This window comes from Anomalospiza imberbis, chromosome 11 (genome assembly GCF_031753505.1).
Source record: "Anomalospiza imberbis isolate Cuckoo-Finch-1a 21T00152 chromosome 11, ASM3175350v1, whole genome shotgun sequence".
NCBI classification, from domain to species: domain Eukaryota; kingdom Metazoa; phylum Chordata; class Aves; order Passeriformes; family Viduidae; genus Anomalospiza; species Anomalospiza imberbis.
In genome coordinates, this window is record NC_089691.1 from 22,738,670 (window position 1) to 22,759,527 (window position 20,858).

Here is a 20,858-nt window from a genome sequence, read left to right on the forward strand (position 1 = left end):
GTAATGCGTGATCTCCTGTGCGCTGCCGTGATGGCAAGCCCTGGCCGGAGGATCCCTGGCGGCTTCTCAGCTTCTCTGGCGGTGCCCGTTCCTTTCCCAGCCACTGTGAGACGAGTCCCGCTGCCCCAGCACGCTCGTGGGGGTCCGTGTTTACAGCCGCTCTCCAGGGTCACACGGGCGAGGGAGCCGCGGGCGGAGCGCCCGGAGGACGCGGCTCTGCGGGCTCCGCCGGGCCCCGCCGGGCTCTGCGGGCTCCGCCGGGCTCTGCGGACTCCGCGGGTTCCGCGGCTCCGCCGGGCTCCGCCGGGCTTTGCGGGCTCTGCCGCCCCCGCGGCTCCGCCGGGCTCCGCGGCTCCGCCGGGCTCCGCGGGCTCCGCCGGGCTCCGCCGGGCTCCGCGGGCTCCGCCGGGCTCTGCCGCCCCCGCGGCTCCGCCGGGCTCCGCCGGGCTCCGCGGGCTCCGCCGGGCTCTGCGGGCTCTGCCGCCCCCGCGGCTCCGCCGGGCTCCGCGGGCTCCGCCGGGCTCCGCGGGCTCCGCCGGGCTCTGCGGGCTCTGCGGGCTCTGCCGCCCCCGCGGCTCCGCCGGCCCCGCTCCCGCCCCGCGCACAGCCCGCTCGGTCCGTACCGCCGGCCCGCCAGCTGTGCGCAACACCCGGGAAAACGGCTCTCGCTTCCGGCACGTGGAACCCGTAATTTGGCAACCGGACTGGAGCAATAAGCAGTCACGGAAAGGAAAATCTTATTTGCATCTGGGGCCGGGGCCTGACGTCAGCCGGAGCAGGAAGCAGCGCTCGGAGCCTGCCGGGGACCGCCGGCAGTGTCGCGGGCTCTTTCCCCGGCAGCGAGCTCGCCTGCCGGGCTGGGACGGGCTGTGAGGGCAGCCCCCGGAGAAGAGAAGGCTCTGGGGGAAGGGAGGAGAGGCCGGTGAGCTGCCCGCGCCGCGGTGCCGGCCCGGCGCGCCCCAGGCGCTGCTGACGGCCGCGGCGGGGACCGGGGCTGTCCGGAGAGGGACCGCGCGGCGATGGCGCTGCAGCGGCCGCCCCTCGCCCTCAGAGCGGGCTCGGCCCCGGCGCTCTACATCCACAGCATGCCCGCCTGGGTGCTGGAGGACTTCTGCCAGAAGATGGACTGCTTGAGCGACTACGACTGGATGCGATTCGGTGAGGGGCATGGCGCGGGTGGGCCGGCGCTCCGAGCCGCTGGCGCAGGGACCAGCAGCGCGTTGGGGACGCGCTGGAGGGACGCGAGCTTCGTGCTGGCCCCCACGCTTCCCAGCGCTCGGCAGGGCACATCCTGTAAACAGGGAATTCCCGGGCACCAGTCTGGTTTTGCTTTTCAAACACAGGTGGAATGACGGACTTCTGTGGTCCCTTGGCTTTTCCTGGGCAGCCAGGCTCCGTCTCCTCACTCTCCGCAGTCTTTCGCACTTCCCTCTCCAGTCGCACTGTATCTCCTGCCACTTCTCACTGCCTGTTTCCACAGCGTCCCTCACATCTGCTCAGATGTTCTATTTTTTAATTTCCTCCTTCTCTTCACGTATATTCCCTCATACTTTGTGCCCGTTTTTCTCGGTCCTGGCTGTGTACAGTCAGTAAGTACAGAAAATATACTCCCCGAGTTATTTACTCTTTTTCCTGTATCCCCGTGCAAACAAGTCTAAGCTGATTTTTTTCTTAGTACCTGCCTTCCTTTATATGACATGACTTCCCTGTGTGCTGAATAAGCTCTTATCCCAGTTAAACTTCCTGATGTAGAGTGGGATTCATCTCCACTACCTTCAGGTGCATAAAGCTGTATTTCTGATGTCCTTCCAAAGCCAGCCGTGGTGAGAACTCAGGAATCTTTGTCTCCACACGAAGATCCCAGGCCCTAGCCGTTTCCCTTCAGGCACAGCCCCTCTGAGACTCCAGCTCTGGGGCTGTGTCTAGGTGTGTGGGGTGGAGGTGGGTTTTGTGCGGGTAAGTGAGCTGGGAAGAATACAGCGGGGTGACAGGCGTGGTCAGGAATTGGGACACATTGTGGAGAGTCAGCTTTGGCACAGGATCTAAAAATAGCTGCATTTCCCTTACAGCTTTATCGGAGTGTAACTAACACCCAGGTGATTCACTTATTGTTTGGCTCAGCACAGCTCAGGGATTTAGGAATGCAAGTGGGAGCGCAGCCACTCCACTGACTGCTGTCACCTGTTTTGGGAGAATCACCCCAGGAATTTAATCTAACCTTACTTTGGTACAAAGTATTAAGGAGAAAGGTTGCAGGGAAAATATGCTGAAAAATATGAGTGGGTCTTCTTTTCAAGTGTCTCTGATAAAATTTTTCCAGAATAGTTGAAGGAAGAAAAGGGATATCTTACTTTAGGAACAAAAATTTCTTCATGTCCACATAGGTAATTTATTGTGATCCTTCCTTATAAAGATATGCAAATGCAAAAGCAAACTGTGTCTCACATCTTAGCCTGCCCTGCTTGCCCTTGCCTGTTTTTTCTAATATTTAAACAAATATCCATTCTCTCACACCAGCCTCCTATGTGATCACTGATCAAACAGAGCTACGGAAGATCAAGTGCATGGAGAAGACGGGGATCAGCATCACGAGGGAGCTCATGTGGTGGTGGGGAGTGAGGCTGGCAACAGTGCAGCAGCTCCTGGACCTGCTGCAAGGCCTGCAGCTTTACCGAGCGGCACAGGTCATCCTGGACTGTGAGTAGCTGCCCCTTCCTCCCATGGCTCTGTGCTGCTCCTCACAGCACCCAGGCCCCTCTCAGGACATCTCCCTTGCTAGCTGAAGAAGCTTTTTGTTAGAAGTCACATCCTGTGTCAAATTCTAGTATGTCTCCACTGATGGTGATTCTCTGCTCACTCGAGTAAAATTGGTGGTGCGAGGGAAGAGGTGACACAGGTGGACTCACCGGTCCCCGCAGCTCATCACCCCATCACCCCGTCTTTGTGGTGCCTATCTTGGACCCTTCAAGGAGTGTCAGGAAGGTGGGCTGTGGCCAAGCCTCTGAACACAGAGGCTGCCCTTCAGGCCTGGTCCTGTGGCACTGGATCACATCCTGAGAGACAGCATATTGCAGCCCCTGCCAGGATTGCTTCCAGTCCCAGAGCAGGTTCCAGCAGTTAGCCCTGGAACACAGACACAGCACAGACAAAACCAATGGCCATCCCTGCAGGGAAACACTGGCCATCCCTCTGTGGGTCTGGTTTGCTCCCTCTGGTGTGTCAGTATGGCCATTGCTTGCACAATTTGCACCTGGCACAGGTACAACAGGGCATTACCTGCTTTCCCTTATGCTCCTGTCAGTTACTTTTTTTTTTTTTTAGCTTTTCTCTGTGTCTCAATATGCTTACTCAAGTGATCCCTCCTGGGCAGATACAGAGGATATGTTGCTTGTTCTGTTGGGCACTTCAGCAAACTAAGCGGTCCTTACACTACCATAATTCAGTTCATTCCTACTTAAAGGAATTAGACACAGCACAAAGGGAGATCTTTTGCTGGCAGATTACTTCCCAGAGAGTTCTACATCCATTCAACAGTTTTCTGCACTCTCTAGTCCCACTCCTGAATGTCCATAATGATGTTTTCTATATTGGTTCTTTAGCTGTGGTGCTGCCCTGTTTGTCTGAAATGCAGGAAGTTGCAAAAGTCATGAAAAACCCTGAAAAGTAGGTTGAATAAGGGAAGTGATGCTAAATTCTGAGACTTCTAGGTTAAACCATGTGAGAAAAAAAAACAGAATACAGGGACTTGCCTGCAGAATGAAGGGACTGTCAGTTTTGACTAAAGATCTGCAGACGTTTTGACAGCTAGTTTTAAAACCCTGTAAAATTTGGGATCTCATAGCATTCTAACACAGTTACATTTTAATGTTGATGTTAATTTGAAGACTGATGTCCTCATTAGGATTATTTTCTGGTCACTGATTAGAGGCAGACTCTATTTTCCCTGGTTATCCTTGTCTTCCCTTTGCTCTGTTTTGAAGGGACATCGGCCTCTAGCATCACCAGCCCTGAGAAAGAAGAGCCAGAGCCACCCAAACAGATCATATCTGTACCTTCCACAGAAGGCAAAGGGAGAGACAAAGAAAATGCCATAAGTTTGTTGCCCTCCCCAGACTCCTCACACCTGGGAGCAGTCCCAGCAGGCAGTAAGTACAGTATGCACTCTGAATTTGCTTTGACATGAAATGACTGCATAGCCAAGGCTGCTGTGTGTTTGTGGTCAGGATTGTACAGTGAAGACACTGGTCTCCCAGATGGGCACAGCTGAGTGTCTGCTGTTTTCCTAGCCCTGTTGTCTCCTGTTTATTCCTGACTTCAGCACACGACCTCCTGGTCGTCCTTCCTTTGGCCCCCTTGGCCTTGAGAGATGCTGGCTGTATCTCTCCTCTGGGATCTCAGGATGATTCCCAGGTCTCTGAATTCCTTGATCTCATCCTGGCTCCATACAAAGTCTACACCAGTGCATGCATGTCCTGCCCCCTGTCCCTCTCTTCATGCACAGTAAATCTAGGTCAGCAGAGAGCTGGGCAGGGGTCAGCAGCCCCTCTGCTGGGAGAGGGAAGGAGAGAACCCCAGCACATACTGGGGAGAGCATCTGCAACACCACAGGCACAGGGAGCTTCAGGTCCCCAGCCAGGGCTGGAGGGGGCTGCACAGTCATCCTGCAAACAAGAACCAGGAAGAGAGCTCCCCATCTTCACACAGAATTTCACACTTTGACAACTTGTCACAGATTATTCTTGGTCCAAAAAATTTTTAAAAATATCCCAGATCTTCATAATTCTTAGACCTTTGTAGTTAGTCACAGGTGGTGGTATTATAAAAATAAGGCGTGTTTTCAATGCTGTTATCTCAGTTTCAGGTGCTGTTTCTGAAGGAGCCTTGTATTCCCTCCCTGCTCCACCACCTCCCCCGAGAGACCTTTTGAATTCCCTACAGTCCAATCCTCCTGTTTTATCAAGTGTGAAGGTAAATCCCCTTAGTGCTCGCTGACTATACAAGGAAAATTGCCTTTATGACATTCTGTCTTTTTTCAGTTAAAGTTTATCCCTCTGCTTGTACAAAAATGTTGCTGTAGTGAAAACGTTGAGCTCCGTACAAAGGGTTTGGACTGAATACAGCACTAATGCTTCAGTTAGATTGCTTGTGGTTACATCACTTTTTTTGCCAGTGAAGGACCAGTGAGGGAAAAATTTACAGTATTACTTCCTGCCTAGCTCAGAAGGGGTAGCATACCCACAAATAGCAACTGAGTTTGAAGGTCTCTCACGTGTAGATTTTACAGAGGGCTTACATTTCTGGTGCGATCGCAGGACAGGACAGTATATACCACTGATTAGTCAGAACCACATACCTCTTTTCGTTTCATTGTACACTTTAAATGCAGTTTCTGCTCAAAACTGGGCTATTACTGAATTTAAGTCATGTTGTCCAAAGCTTGTGTAGCTGACAACTGAAAATCTCCCAAGATAAAGGTTCCATCACCTCTCTGAGCCCCTGTTCAGGTGCTTACCCATCACAGTGGGAAAAACTTTCCTCACGTTCATAATGATTTCAGCGTAAAGTCTCCTGTTCCTTCCTCCCCACACTTCTCTCATCTTTCATATAGTCTAACTAGACCCAAAGTGTTTCCCAGAAATGTAGGCACACCTTAGTCCCATCATGGTTGTTCTTGGCCTGTTTTCTTTGGTTTATTTTGTCTGAGGCTTTAACATGGTCCAGGAGTACCAGCCAGGAGGGAAGTCTGACTCAGAGTGCAGTAGTTTCAGAGTTTCTTGAGAAGAAGTTAGTGCTTTATTTCCTCAAGTTGGGTGCACATTAAGGTTGTGAAAGCTGTATTATTAGGCTCCAGTGGGACTGTAATTATAGTTGGTATTAGGACTTACCACACTGGTAGCAACAAATTATTGTGCAACCGATGCCAGATGCTTCAAAAGTAGATATGAAGTTTACCAGAGCATAATTACATTATGAGGGACCCACTTTCTCATCCAACTGTTTCTTAATATGTAACCCAACTATAAAGATTAAGATCTTTTGTAAATCGGATTAACATCACATAAATATATGGACTTTTAAACAAAACTGTTTCCTGGGAAAGGTGGAAATGCAGATTGGGAACTGATTTCAAGTTGCTTCTACTACGCAAAAGTTTTAGATCATCCCAACGCATCAATGCAGGAGTTACCTACACCCAAAGCAGTGATTGCATAGTACCTTTCACAGTTTCATTCAGCAATCACAGTGATTGCTTAAAACATGGGAAGGAAGATACAACACTGAAAGAAGGAAAAAGCATATGAATTATCATGAGATAAACTTGTTTCTTCTACAAATGTGTAGCCTTGCAGCTCTTCTACTCCTCAGCAGGAGACGATGGCTGATCTCCCTAGCGGGAGTCTCCTGTGGACCCAGAGGGAAATCGCTAATGCCACAAACAGTTTCAGTGACAAGAACAGAATCTGTGAAGGTACTTTTGCGGATATCTACAAAGGTCAGAGGAACAACATGGTGTTTGTCATCAAAAGACTCAAAGAGGCAAGTACTGCACCTTTTTCTAGAAGAGGCTGTGTTATTAGCGTGCGCCCATTAGCAGTTGTTGTTTAATATTGTGTGGGGAAGGAGCCAGAATAACTACACAAGAGAAGAGGTAAAAATGAAATTATGTAAACAATTAAACCTAAATTCAGAAAACACACTTTGATGAATACTTTACTCATGTGAGTAGTTCCATTAACTCTATAGATAGGAGTAGCCTGCAGTACAGCTGCCTGCATTGATGATTGGATCGGGGGTGTCTTTACACTAGTTTTTGTTCTAATTGCCAGTTAATTGTTTCCTTTGACTTAATGTTGCCATGAGTGGTACTTGCCTGTTTCTTACACTAGCTTGTCATCTAGAGACTACCAGATCTGTCCAAATGCAAAGTCCTAGTAATTACTAATGACATTCTCTTGCATGTTTTCATTTTTCAGCTGGAATGCACAAGCCCAAATTCCACCCAGAGGTTCTTTCATACAGAAGTGCAGATTTGTTTTCGGTGAGTGGTTGTCTTTCAGAGGCAGTGGTGCATGTCCCACTCGTGGTCTGCTGCTGGGTGTTCTGTCAACACTGGGGCGTCTGCTCCAGGCACTGTTCTGAGCTGGGGACAAGCAGTCTTGTGCTGCCTGTGTGGGAGCCCTGGGCAAGCAGCACAGTGCCTGGGGCTACTGCTGCTCCTGGCTGAGCTGGCACAGCCACTCTGCAGCCTTGGGGTGGGGAGGACACAATGCCCACCTTGTACCCCCTGCTGCAATGCAATGGGCTCTTGCTCATCAGCCTCCTGCTGTCTCCTGCCCAGGACCGTGTGGTGCCTCCAGCTGTGCTTCCAGCTGCAGCACACCATTCCAGTTGCCTTGAATTTAGGAGCTTACTCCAGCTCAGGAATGTATTTTTCTGCGTTGCTCTTACATCATTTGCAAATCATGCTGATCTGTGCCTGCAGGTGTTGCCACATAAACATTCTGCAGTTGCTGGGCTTCTCGGTGGAAACTGGATTGCACTGTCTGATATATCCTTACTTGCCCAATGGCTCCCTGCAAAACAAGCTTCAGTGCCACGTAAGAAATAATCTGGGTCTGCCACCTACTTGTGATTGCAGGTTCTCTCCTGGAATTACAGGAAAAACAATGGCATCTCTTTGATTCCTGAGAAACAGACAGAAAAAAAAGGTGCCTAAGTGCCTTGGCTGCAAGCACCAGAAAGGCAGCAGCTCTTCTCCTGGAGATTGTAGTTTTGCCTGGAGTTTGACTGGGACTCAGCTAAGCCTTTGGTTTTCTAAATTACCAATGTCTTACAGTGTTTTATTCCATTAATTACCAATTTTTTCCTCCTTTCCTGGCAGGATGATTCTGCTCTACTCACCTGGGAGATGCGAATTAGCATTTCTTTAGGAGTTGTCAGAGCAGTGGAGTATTTGCATAATTTTGGAATTCTTCATGGGAATATCAAGAGGTGAGGACTTTGATCTCCTTGGTCAACTGGTAATTTAAGGATTTCTTTACCAATCATGGCTAAAGTTTATAGCATTTGGAAATACATTTGCAGTAATTTCTACTGTCTCTTGTTCTGTAGGGCCTTTACCCTTTTTTTTAACCTGTCTCTCTTTCCTAAATGATGGAAGTAAATTATTTTAAAGTAATTTTTGGGTGCTTGTTTTTTCCCCTTCTTGCTTTCTAACATTCTTAATCCTTTCAGTCCTATGCATGAGGCCAAATGCTGGACACTTTCAGTGCTTAAGTTTAAAAGTATAAAACTAATTCTTTGCCTCAAGATAAAGTAATGATTTGACCAATATTGTTATTTGTCTTTCATTATCACAGCTCAAACGTCTTGTTGGATGAAAACTTTACACCAAAGCTCGGGCATTCTGGACTGCGATTGCATTCTTCTGATAAAAAATCAGAATATGCCATGATGAAAACCAAAGTCCTACAAGCTTCTCTTACTTACCTGCCAGAAGATTTTGTCAGACATGGGCAGTTAACAGAAAAAGTGGATATATTCAGCTGTGGTGTGGTATGTTGCCTTTTTTCCATGCTCTGGTTTATTTTTTGATGCTTCTAGACAAGAAATTGAATGTAAGAGCAAGTACCCCATGTGGATGTTTTACTGGCAATTTTGTATTATAGTTGCTGGCTCTATAATGCGTTGAAATCCTGGTTTTAGTTGTTTACACTCCAAATATATCTCAGTTTGTGGCAAAATGAGGTGAATCTTTCAAACAAGAAAAACAAAAGTGTTTTTATTGTAAATAAAGTACTAATGCTGATGGCTTAAAACAAACCAGATGCTCAAAATTCTTGCAGACTCACCACATGAACTTCTACAAACATTGCCTGTTCATTTGAATTTCAGCTAAAATAATTGATAGTCTATGATGTCACCCATCTCCAGGCGTTTCCATTTAAGTAGGGAGTTACTCTGTTCAGTATGATTTCTTATCTACATTTAGCTTTACTTTATTCTTATGCTTTTTTGCAGTAATATCTATTGAACTATAAAATCTGGGCTCTGGAGGTAGATCTAAAGACTCATAAATGCCCTTAGCTCGCATTGTTAAGCCATCTGAAGTAAAATATAATATCAGAATGCATTGAAAGTTCAATATTTCTTTAGTTAGAAGCTTATTTTTTTTTAATTATAGTTAATTCTGAACAAATAATTTTATCTTTCAAATACACTTTATAGGTCTTAGCAGAGATATTGACTGGGATTAAGGCACTGGATGAAGACAGACACCCGATTTACCTGGTAAGAAAAAGCAGCAGTAATGAACACCAATACAAATGCATGGGGTTGCTGTCATAAAAATAATTTTTATTTTATTTAAATACAATTTGATATTTGCTGTCTGCTGTACATGTCCTGCAAAAGGGAAGTTTAGGAGCCATATTCTGGTTCCATTAACGTCAGTAGCCTGCCTGCCATTAGAATAGAAGCACAATAGATATTCACATTTTACATACCCACTCATGGGTGCTGGCCTGAATTGCATTAGGAGAGACTGCAAAATAAATAAATATTTAAGAGACAAGGCTTTGTGCTGAAATGCTGCTGCATATTTTCTCTGTGTCAGAAGGAGGTGTTATGAGCCACAGTGAGTGGGGAAACCTGGGTAGGCAGGAACTGCAGAAGCTCTTCATCATGTTTATCAAGCGTTTGTCTTGTGCTCATGCCTGGAACTGATATCCTCACCAGTTTCCCAAGCTGAGGTTAGAGCTACATGAACCAATTTCACAAGCAATCAGAACAGCCAAACTCACTGAATGCATTAAAACCATCTGTAGAAAGCAGCCTTCACCTGCATTCCTTCTGTGGAACGTGCTCCTGATTTCTTGTCTGGCTGAATCCTTGGAGGGAGAACAGCAGTATTCCCACTATTTGCAAGCAATTCAGAAGTGTTCAGAGGGGTTCAGAAAATCAAAGATCCTACATTCCTGATTTCTCTAATGTGTTATAAAAGCTTGTGTAAGAATGCTGCTCTGCATAGTGTTGGCTCTTTTTTTTTCCTATATAAATGAGCACAAGCCAGGAAGAGCTTGCCCTGCTTTAGGGAATTTGACATTGGACACATGCAGAGAAAGCCACTGGCCTTTTTCTCTCCTGTGAGAACAAACATTTCTGTCGGTTGCATGAACAGAGATTATTAAAGGTTTTCAGTCTGTGAATCAGGCATTGAGGAACACCAATGACAAATACACAGCAATACTGATTCTCAGAGGTTCAGACAAGAATAAATGCTTGTGTTCATTTTGCCTTCACTAATGCATCTCCTTCTTTTGAACAGAAAGATGTGATTGCTGATGAAATTCAAACAGCAAAAGAAAGCTCGAACTCCAAAGTAAAAAATGTGGAAAAACTGGCTGCCAAGGAAATCTGCTGCAAATACCTAGACAGAAAAGCAGGGCACTTGATGGAAGAGGTGGCTGTTGATTTTGCATCAGCCATCTGCCTTTGCCTGAGAAAGAAGAATTCGAATATGGCAGAGGTAATATTTTAAATACATGGCCAAGATTTAAATCTCCTCATCATCAGGGTGTAAAGCTACAACATTCATGTCTTGCTTATTTTTGTGAGTGTTGATGTAGGAGAATATGTATAAGCAGGGGTACAGGAATTATTATGCATTCACAGATTTGGCTGTTAAAAACAGGTACGTGAAATGATGGAAATGACTGAAAACAAATTAAAAGAGCATTACATCTGTGGAAGCAGCACTTCTGGATTCTCCATGAACACTCCAGAAGAAACTGATGATGAGACAGCCAGTGTGAGCGTGGATGTGCCTTCTGCAGTGGGGAATAAAGAGGAGAGCAGCCAGGCAGCAACCCTGACCGGTGGCAGCCCCTGCGCGCCTTTGGCGGGAGCTGTGGCACCCGACACGCATGGCATCTACGTGTCACGGGTCCCTTGTGAATCAGATGAGTCCAGTAGCTTCATATGGAGCCCTCCAGAGAAATCCACCGAGGAGTTACCTAGCCACAAGTGCACCAATTCAGAAAAAGTGGCAGGCTGTGATGACAGGATCAAGCAGGGAAAGCCTGCCCAGAGATTGCAGGAGAGAAGCCTGGCGTGCGCCGGAGGCGATGGCATCCTGGAGACAGCAGCTGCTGCACAGGGCACCTGTGCACAGGGACACACAGAGCTGGACTCCTCGTGTGCTCCACAAGGTAAAAGGGCCCTTCCCTTACAATACCAGGGGCAAATTACTCTCTCTTCTCCAGAGCTGCTTAGGTTCCTCTTCCTACTTTTAAACACATATCAATAAATCTTTTGTCCTTGGTTATGAATTTACTAATAAATCTACAAAACATTTAGCAGTTTTCTATCAGACTTTTTCCTAAGCCAGTTTTGTTGTTTGGTTGGTTGCTTGCTTTTTCTTAAATTTAAAATTATCATTCCTTAGACAATAGATGGATTTTTTCCCTCAGTATTTGGGCTTTTTTTTTGTTTTTCAGCCTTAGCCAGAGAGACATCTTGGAAAATACAAATAAATGATCAAAAAAAGAAGCTCATGGAAAATATTTTGCTGTATGAAGAGGACAAGTTAAACAGTTCTGAACTTTTTGAATCATAAATTGGATGGATTAATTAACAGTGGCCAGCTCAGAAGAAGAAATAAGGACTGTCTCCTCATTAGAAAGATGGTAAAAGTGTACCTTTCACTAAGATTAGGTAGCAGATTTTGATCAGGAGCACTAGCCCTGACTGAAGGAAACAAGAAGTACCACAAAGAGAAGCACCAGAAAATACCTGTTCTATAGCAGATTAAAGCACAGTCCCACTCTGTACACGGAAATGCATTCTGCCTTTCCATCTGCCATGTGAAAAGGAATGGCAAACACAAGTGCCAAAATAATTTGTGATTCATTTGCAGTGTGTTTCAGGAAGCATTAAACCACAGCCCCAGGAGTTACAGGGCAGACACTAATACCCTGTGCTGTTTGCCCACTGCCTACAGCAGGCAGGAATCCTCAGAGCCCCTGGGGAGGTTTGCCAGTGACTCTCTCCTGTTCCATACAATCTTAGTCCACATTCTCAGAACCACTGCATTACCAGAGAGAGGGAGATTTTTATGCAAGTTCTCAGAAGGTTGTACACAGCTTCATCTTGGTTTGAACTGCACTGACCACAGGTGCAGGTAATTAACTTCAGCCACTTTCCTCTACTCTCTGAGCGTCCCTCCACATACACATGGGGCACCACTTAAGTCCAACCTTTCAGTTCACTGTTGGGAGCTCTAAGACCATGTTTAATACTTCAGAGGAGTATTTTTGGAAATTATTTTTTTTATAAGTGTCCTTTACATGGTAATGTTTCTCATTTTGTTTCACATAGTAACTGTTGTATATTTTGGATTAGGGAAAAGATTTTAATTTAAAATAGCTTTGAATTTTTATAGGACACTTGAAACATAATTTGTTGTATTTATTTTGGCAATGAGTCAAAGATAAGCTAATAAGGGGACTTGTTGATGGTTCCACACTCACCAGGCATTCTCAGAGGAATCCTTTTGGATGTCCCTTAGTTGTAGGAGCAGTAGGAGCCTTGGTCTCAGGCCCGGGGATCACATGCAAAAGAAAAAAATAGAAATGTGTATGCTGGTGTATTTATGATCAAGTGAAACCCACCTTAAGAAAGTATCACTTCTGATTTTATTATATTTATTATTTTTATTATTGCTAGCATATTCCACTTGTGTGCAGTCTAGAGAAAAACTTTGTTATGGACCAAAATAATTATTAGTGTATGTAGCTCAGTTTACAGACAGGTGAGCTGCCTCCTGAGCACAGGGAACAGGGCCTGATGTGCAGAAATGGCTGCAATTCAGAGTGCAGTTCAGGGAACAAAATTAACTATATGTAATTATTTTCAGTGGAATTGTGTACTAGTATATATTCCTAGCTTTACACAAAGCCCTAACACCTTCTGTATTTGAACAGTATCTAGTTCATTGTATGCATTATTATGAGCAAGTAAAAGTATTTGAGCTAAAGACCTGAGTACTGGAATTATCTACACATTTCTCAAGTTATTCTCTACACAAAAAGTGGTAAAATTCCTTAATTATAAGTGCCTTGGATACTGTCTTTGTATTTACCAGTGTCAGGGTTTTTTTTAATTTTACCAGATTCAAATGAAGCTAAGATTAGTACTGACATAAGAAACATTGGATACTCAGATTGGTCAATAACTGCTTAATTCTACAGGAGATTTATCGAGATAGTCTGTGGCACTGAAAATGTAATATTAGTTGTTTTTCACAATGAATTTTTTGGTATAGTCTGGGAGACCCGTGGTGAAATCCTCGTGTCTTCTTCCAGAAAGGAATGCACATGGATACGCTGCAGAGCAGAATGGGAAACCTGAGAGTTTTAAACTGAGAAATGTGGTTTGTGCACAGTTCTGTTTCACAAAAGTGCTTTAGAGGTTTTGTTCTCCTGTAGTCGCCAAATGGAAGTGTTGTTCTTTGTTTTGTACTCTGATAGTTTTAAAATATTATGAGGTGATTTAGGTTGTCTTACAGAGTTACCTAAGTATTTAGCATGACATATATAAGACACTGTGTGGTCTCACATTAACATAACAGTGTTATGTAACTTGGCAGTTCACAAGGCAGTTTATGCATTACCATTTACTAATAGCTTTTTGAATAAAAAACCTGAAAAATTCCTTTCTTTCTAGCCTGCTTTTTCATGATTTATGGCACAGAAAATGTATCTCTATTTGGGCAAAAGAAAGCTTTGCTCTCAGTAGTAATTATTAGTACAGACATGTTTATTGGGTCTTCATTCCCCGTCTAATAGCTGATTTTTTCCCTCTGATGGCTCTAGAGAAAAATTTCACCGTAAAACGAATTGCAGAGCTTCCTGCGGGGCTGAGGGGAGCGGGCGCGGCGCCCTTCCCGCCCTTCCCGGCCCATCCAATCACCGCCGCCGCCGCCGCCCCGCCGCCCAATCAGCGCCAAGGGCCCGCCCGGGGCGGGGCCGCGCCCTGAGGGCCACAGTCCCGCGGCTGGGGCTTTTCCACCCGCCGACGTTGGCTTTAAAAACAACTTCAAAGTGCGCGAATGGGTTCGTCCTTCTTTCTTCCCTCATGACGAGTAAAGCTCTAAGAGCAGAAAAGGGAAGCTGGCACTGCTTACGTTCTCCCTGGGAACTGCCAAGACCAAAGGAAGAGCAATGGCTTTGTAAAGGCCTTGTCTCCTGATGTACCATCAGGAAAACAAAACCCCACCAAAAAAGCCAAGCTCCTGCAAAGCTTATTACATGGATAGGAAGATGTGACTGTGGCTTGGCTGAAGACAGACTGCAGACTGCCTTGAAAAAGCAGTCCTGTGAAAAGATTATTTAATACGGCACACCAGGTTTTAACCAATAGGATTTTATTCTGTCCGTAGCTCAAAAAAAAAAAAAATCCAAACTGAGGTACAGTACAGAAGTGTGACTAAAAAAAAAAAAAATCTTCAAACCATGGTTTGATTTATTGATGTTGGTTAAATAACCCAGTTTGAGATTATTATAAAGCAGAAGACATATGCATTCCACTACTCCTTTTCATCTTCAAGAAAGCAGAGAGACTTTCACCAAGCACATTATTTTCAGAAAGACACAAGTACAATGTCACTGTTACCAGCAGGGCTAGCTAGCACACTACCAGCTAACCCGAGACCTCCACCAGCCCAATCCCTCACTTGAAACAAAGTTCTGGTCTTTGAGGGCACAGAGTATTTGTCCCCTGCGTAAAGGAGTGTCACACCTCGTTGTTTTGACAGCTTCCCCTTGTTGAAGTGCGTGAACTCTGACCACAGCACAGCCACTCAAATTTGACCCCTAAACCAGAAGAGCAGGGAATAATTCCTACAGTATCAAGGAGTAGTATCAGGCACAGTACTTGGCTATACTGTTTACCTTAAATTTAAGGGAATGTCAATTAAGGCTGATTATCAACATATTGTAGCCTCCCAGTAATAGAGTGCTCATAAAATTGGATAATTGTTTCCCATGTTCATGTCCAGTTTAGATAAAATCAGTTCTCATCCAGCTAAAGACACATTGCAAATCAGGGACAGTGATCAGCTGGAGTATTCCATTCCAGCTGGAGTTGCAGCTGGAGTATTCCATTGTGCATCACTGCTCATTCTGCTGCCCTTCTGTCACAGCAGACACCCCTCCTTGGCCCTTGTTCACGTCGCTGATACACGCCCACAGTCCGTCCACTGACTCCTTCCACAGTGTCACCTCAAAAACAGAGCAGGAACAGCTTTAAACATATCCTGTTTCCCCTTTTCTTGCAGCTACCACAGCATGGGTTTGGTGATAGCCTGCAGTCATATGACAAGAGTATGTGAATTGTCAGTACCCCACAAAATCAAGTTCAGCCTGCATTTCTACCCTCCAGTAAGGACTCAGAATGCAGTCCAAGCAGTTTTCCAAAGGTTACGGTCTTCCTGCCCTCCTGATTAATCAGAAGAAAAAATGTCCCCATTGCGGCAAAAGAGACTCTACGACAGCCTTGTGTTAAACACGTGACAACAGTCTCAGCTCAGCTCCTCTGGAAACAGGGTGCACAGGGGTAAAGGCCAAGGCAGCAGTACTCACTTTGTTGTCTCCTCCAGACACTGCAAGGATGTTGGCAGTGATGGACCAGCTCACGTGCCAGACAACATCATTGAACTTGTGCAGCAGCTTTGGCGACCAGGAGTTTCCAGAGGCATCATCACACGTCCAGATAAACACTCGGCCATCCTGCAGAAACACAGAGACCAAGGCTGGGCACAAGAAACATAACCCTGAATTGCCCTTGGAGCTACACTTCCAAATCACAGCTCACAGACCACCCTTGATGTGTGTGCATGGATTTGTGCTCAGCACAGCCAGGGGCTGTCTCCTTGCTATGGATAAAGGCAAGGCAGGAGAAACAGCTCTGATGAGAAAAACTACTAACAAACAATGACTTGCAAATACCAGAAAAGGGCCCCCAAAATACATATGTATCAGCTGAAATACTTCCCCAGAATGAGATTTTGTTTTCCGCTCACATGGCAGGAGCTCACTAAGTAGTCTTGATGTTAAAAAAAAAAAGCATTTACAGATTAGCAACAAGAACACAACAGGCAATATAAAGGCTGACGACATCAGAGCTGATAAAGAATGCCAGTTATTAGAAAACAGTATTTTTAGAAGGAAGTTCAGTAAATTTGATCCCAAAACACTAAGTATGGCATTAGTTGAAAGGTCTTCCTCCTAGTGAGACGATCCTGCTCATGATTTTCAAACCAGAAGCCAGTCTTTGGTACAGAGGCACACACACACATAAACCTTTGTCCAGAAATGCTTCTATTGGGCTTCTGAGATTGGGAAGAATAGGAGTCAAAGGCTCTTATGTAGAGACCCAAATATAGCAAAGGATTGCCAAGAGGACCTGTTACAGTAGCTCTATCCCTACAATTCCTTTACCAGAGAAATGGAGAAAGAAGCATGTGGAAGTGAGCACACCTAGTGCCTCCCTCCAAAAATCCTCACCTGTGAGCAGCTAGCAATGGTGCTGGATGGCAAACCTATGGATGGAGCCCAGGCCACGTCTCGTACCCAGTCACTGTGAGCCTCCAGCTTCTGCTCTTCTTTCCACTGACCCTCTTCTTCCCTGACAACACAACTGTATAGTCAGAAGGGTAGCAGCAGCACCCTTTATCATCTCATGCCCTGCTCAGGAAGGCTCTGGATTGTAGCATTCAAACTCCTTGTTCATGAGTACAATAAAAAGCACAAGTGTTCCCTACTTCTCCAAAGATCTCTATGGCTTGAACTGACAAAATCCCTTCCAGGGGACAGAAAGCAGCACAGGCAAAAAGGTTCTGACCTCCAGTTAATGTCAGAAGTCTGCTATTACCAAAGTGGTAACCAAAGACCATTACAAAGCCACCCTTGGAGACATGATCACACAGGGCTGGCACAAAGTGCAACAACCATGGGAGATATTGTGCATCACTAAGTTTCCATTTTTAAAACACTTCTCTAAAACAGTAATTTGAAGATGATACAATAGGGATGCTGAAAATATTACTTGGGATACTAACAGGGACACTCAAAGCCTAAAGTGTCAGGTTTTATCTGGCGACAGAACACTTACTTCCAGATCTTGACCAGGTTGTCACAGCCACCAGATGCAAACCTTTTGATGTAGTTCGGCTTTTGACCAGAGGGCTGTTCTATAAGGCTTCCTGGTACAACAGCAGGAGCCCAGCTAACTGCATTACATCCAATCTAGTCAATGAAAAACATCACTGTTAAAAGTTGCTTACTTTCATTAACTAAATGAATAGATAAAGGCTGCTGAGGGGGTGAAGAACATGCAGCATACTCTATTGAGAGTGGAGAATAAGCCCATCTCAGAAAAACTGAAGTCTTGCACAATGCTGGATGAGTATCGGATGAATAAGAAATTCAGATGCAGAGTAGCCTCACTAAGGCACTTACTCAGAAAGCCTGAGGTAGCTAAGGGTATTTGCACACAAAATAGTTCATCTTGGATGTGTAAATAGGGGAGATAGAGACGGAAACTGCAAAGATAAAAGGCACACGCAGTTGCTAAGATTTAGGAATACAGGAGAAAGAACCTGTGGTCCTAAGCTGAATTTCCTGGGGGCCACTGCCATTAGCTTATTACGTTCTACTTAAACAAAAATCTCCACAATTTTGGGAAAAACAGGAGTCCCACATTTTTTTCCAGCTGATGCATGTATTCTTAGAACCAAGGCCATTTCTTACCAGGTAACTTTCAGCACTGTGTTTAACAATAATGCCCAATAAACAGGCATTGCCAGTGCTGTTTAGTGAACTTCATCATTTTAGTGACTAAAACATATACCTGCCTACTTGGGATGAACTGAAACTATTCTTGGTTCTGGATGTTTCACATAATTCCACTGCATTTCAGTATTTATCTACTCAAGTCTCTGAGGCATCACCTCGGTGTTATCTGTAGGTCTGGGAACTCTGGGCTGCTCCAAAGGACCAGACTCACCGTGTGTGCATTGCTGATCTTTTTGACTTCCCACTGCCCATCACCCGTGTAGCTCAACAAGGAAATGGCCCCGTCAGAGCTCCCACAGGCCAGGATCAGTCCATAGTCGTGTGGTGCCCAGCAGACAGAATTCACTGGGAAGGGCGAGACAGACCAGATTACAGCACAGGGACTACCTAAAACAAAACTGACTGACCAGTTCACTGACTGGTATCAGTGGCACAGTCACCAAAAGCAAGTGGCTTTGAAAGCTAAGAACGAGTCAAATTTCAGCAAAAGCCAGCCAATTAGCATTGTTTACTGAGTAACAGATCTGCATTGGGAGGATAAATCATCTGAACACAACAGTTTCCATTTTAAAACAAAATACAGCATGATTAAATGCAGTTTTTCTAACTGGAAACAGTATTTTTCCTCAAGAATTCAGTTCCCTGGCATCTTTATTTGAAAGCTGACTTATTTGTGTAACAACACCTATGGACACAGGGTATGAATCAGTAGTGGGTTATCCAGCAATACAACCTTAGGGAAATGTCCTATTAGTGCTGAACAGAGTTGCTCTCTCTTCAGTTTTTATCCTTTTCTTTTTGACAGAGGCTTTCTTCCTTAACACTAACAGATATATTTCAGTCTTACCCAAATCCCCTCATCCCCTCATTCTCCCTTCCCAGCTCCACACTCCAACCCTCCATACCTGAAGAATCGTGTCCCGTGTACTCGTAGGTCTTTTCCCAAGTGCCATTTTCTTCCTTCCAGATAATAACCTTCCTGTCATAGGAACAGGAAGCCAAGATATTCCCATACATAGGATGAGCCCAGGCAACCTGCCACACGGGACCTTCGTGCCTGCAAGAAACAACATCATTAGGAAAAGCTGAGAGAAACCACTTCCAGCTGCAGCTGCCTCACAGATCACCGCTGTGAACCGCTGTGCTGGGAGGGATTAGAGCTGTGACATGAGGAATGAGTAATGCTTAGATGGCAATGTTAGTGCCCTGACACAGGGCGCTCACTGTCACAGAAACAATTCCAACTTGTATCAGTACATCTTGAAAATCACAGGTGCAAAGTACTAAATGAACGACCAAGCCCCACTGTGCTTCCCACTGGGGCTCTGTCCCCACCCCAGCTCTGAGAAGTTTCTCAGCACAGTCTTGGAGGAGTTCACCCTGCACTGTGCTGCCCAAGGGCAAAAGGACAAAGCACCAAGATTTTGTCCTGGTGAACCTCTCCTGTTGTGACATCTCACCCCCTCAGGTCTGCAATGAGGATCTGCCCCCCGTTGCGGACATCGAAGATCTTCACGGATCGGTCTGAGGAGCAGGTTGCCAGGCGCGTGCCGTAGTAATCCATCTGTGCATCGTGCTGCAAGGAGAGCAGGGAGAGCAGGGAGAGCTGCGCTCGGCACAGCGCGCTCGGCCTGCTGACTGACCGCCGCAGCACAGCCACCCCAGGCCCCGCACACCGGGGCCGACAGAACCGTTTTAAACAATCCACGCACGCCACACAAGCCATTTGTTTCCCCAAGTGCTTCTTCAATCACTACATAAATGATACACAGAATTCCAGGGAATTCTGAGCAACAATCACAGCATTTTCATGACAGGGAATTCAGGCTGCTGACTACAAAGCACTGACCGGTTATCTATTTCTGTTTCTTATAATGTGAAGTGGGTGTACGAATACTGCTCTTACTTATATTGGAAACTTCACCATCACTGAACCACAGAATCTTTAAGGCTGGAAAAGACGTCCAAGGTCACTGACTACAACCTTTGACCGACGGTTGTCACTTCTCAATAGACCAGAGCACTGCATACGACATCCAGTCATTTCCTGAACACCTTCAGGGACGGTGACTACATCACCTCCCTAGGCAGCCCTTTCCAATGCTTGATAGCCTTTTCTGTGAAGAAATTCTTCCTGAAGAACGAGGCTCACCTAACTGGGCTCCCTCCTTCAACAAATTACTTTGAAACCTTTCTTCCTACCCACATTAATACATCTACTTCCAGACACATCCACTTAAAGGAAAACCATTTTTATCAGCCAAAGGTCTGTACCAGCAAATATACGCATATCTATTATTTTACAGAAACGAGCAGAAACAAGCCCTCACATGGAAATTAAGGTTTAAAATCATTTCCCCTTTCCTCCCAGCCAAGTTTTCCTCTTCACGCAGTATAAAATGGCAAGATCAGGGTTTCAGACAGCATTCTGCATCCAGCACCCCACGAGTGTGCTCTTACACGAGCACATACATGCCGCCCTGAGTGCTCACAGAGAGCCCCAGAGCAGCTGTGGCCCAGCAGCTCCCCGGCACACTTACGATCATGTCCTCGTGGGACGTGTCCACGGTGTTAATGACCGACACCTGCGGGGAGAAGGAACACAACGAGCTCAGCGCACCAACGCGCGGCCGCGGCCCCTGGAGCCCCTGTCCATCCTCGGCCGCGGCCGGGTCCGGCGCACCCTGCGCCGTGCCCCGGGCTGCCCGGGCCGCCGCGGGAGGCCGCACCCGGCTGCGCTCGGGCCCCGCAGCGGCCCGCCGCGGGTTCCCCGGTCCCTCCTGCCCGGCCCCGCGGCGCTGGCGGCGGGCCCGTGCCCGCTCGCCCCCGCCTCACCATGGCGGCGGCGTCCCCGCGGCGCTCCCGGCCCGGCCTCTGCCCGCGCGCTCAGACGTGGCACGCCGGTCCCGCGCACAACCGGCCCCGCCGCGCCCCGCCCGCCTGCGACGACGTTCCGCTCGTGCCGGGTTCCGGGGCCGGCCCCTGCCTTCGCTGGGCAGGCAG

At 46.5% G+C, this 20,858-nt stretch overlaps 2 protein-coding genes across 2 annotated transcripts; one reads left to right on the forward strand and one right to left on the reverse strand.

The window, feature by feature from the left end:
* The first annotated feature begins 1,000 nt into the window (after positions 1-1,000).
* On the forward strand, positions 1,001-12,896 carry IRAK2 (interleukin 1 receptor associated kinase 2). Its single transcript, XM_068202369.1, has 13 exons — positions 1,001-1,158; positions 2,518-2,697; positions 3,981-4,145; positions 4,856-4,968; positions 6,343-6,537; positions 6,975-7,039; positions 7,484-7,598; positions 7,883-7,992; positions 8,361-8,556; positions 9,229-9,291; positions 10,328-10,528; positions 10,694-11,210; positions 11,499-12,896. The coding sequence occupies exons 1-13, from the start codon at positions 1,020-1,022 to the stop codon at positions 11,615-11,617; spliced, it is 2,178 nt and encodes a 725-aa protein (XP_068058470.1). The 5' UTR covers positions 1,001-1,019; the 3' UTR covers positions 11,618-12,896.
* A 1,512-nt stretch (positions 12,897-14,408) lies between these two features.
* On the reverse strand, positions 14,409-20,795 carry SEC13 (SEC13 homolog, nuclear pore and COPII coat complex component). The gene is made up of 9 exons (XM_068202371.1): positions 20,691-20,795; positions 20,396-20,440; positions 19,316-19,431; positions 18,761-18,912; positions 18,067-18,200; positions 17,173-17,306; positions 16,566-16,686; positions 15,642-15,788; positions 14,409-15,281 (listed from the first exon to the last, which is right to left on the reverse strand). The coding sequence occupies exons 1-9, from the start codon at positions 20,691-20,693 to the stop codon at positions 15,171-15,173; spliced, it is 963 nt and encodes a 320-aa protein (XP_068058472.1). The 5' UTR covers positions 20,694-20,795; the 3' UTR covers positions 14,409-15,170.
* Positions 20,796-20,858: the final 63 nt, after the last annotated feature.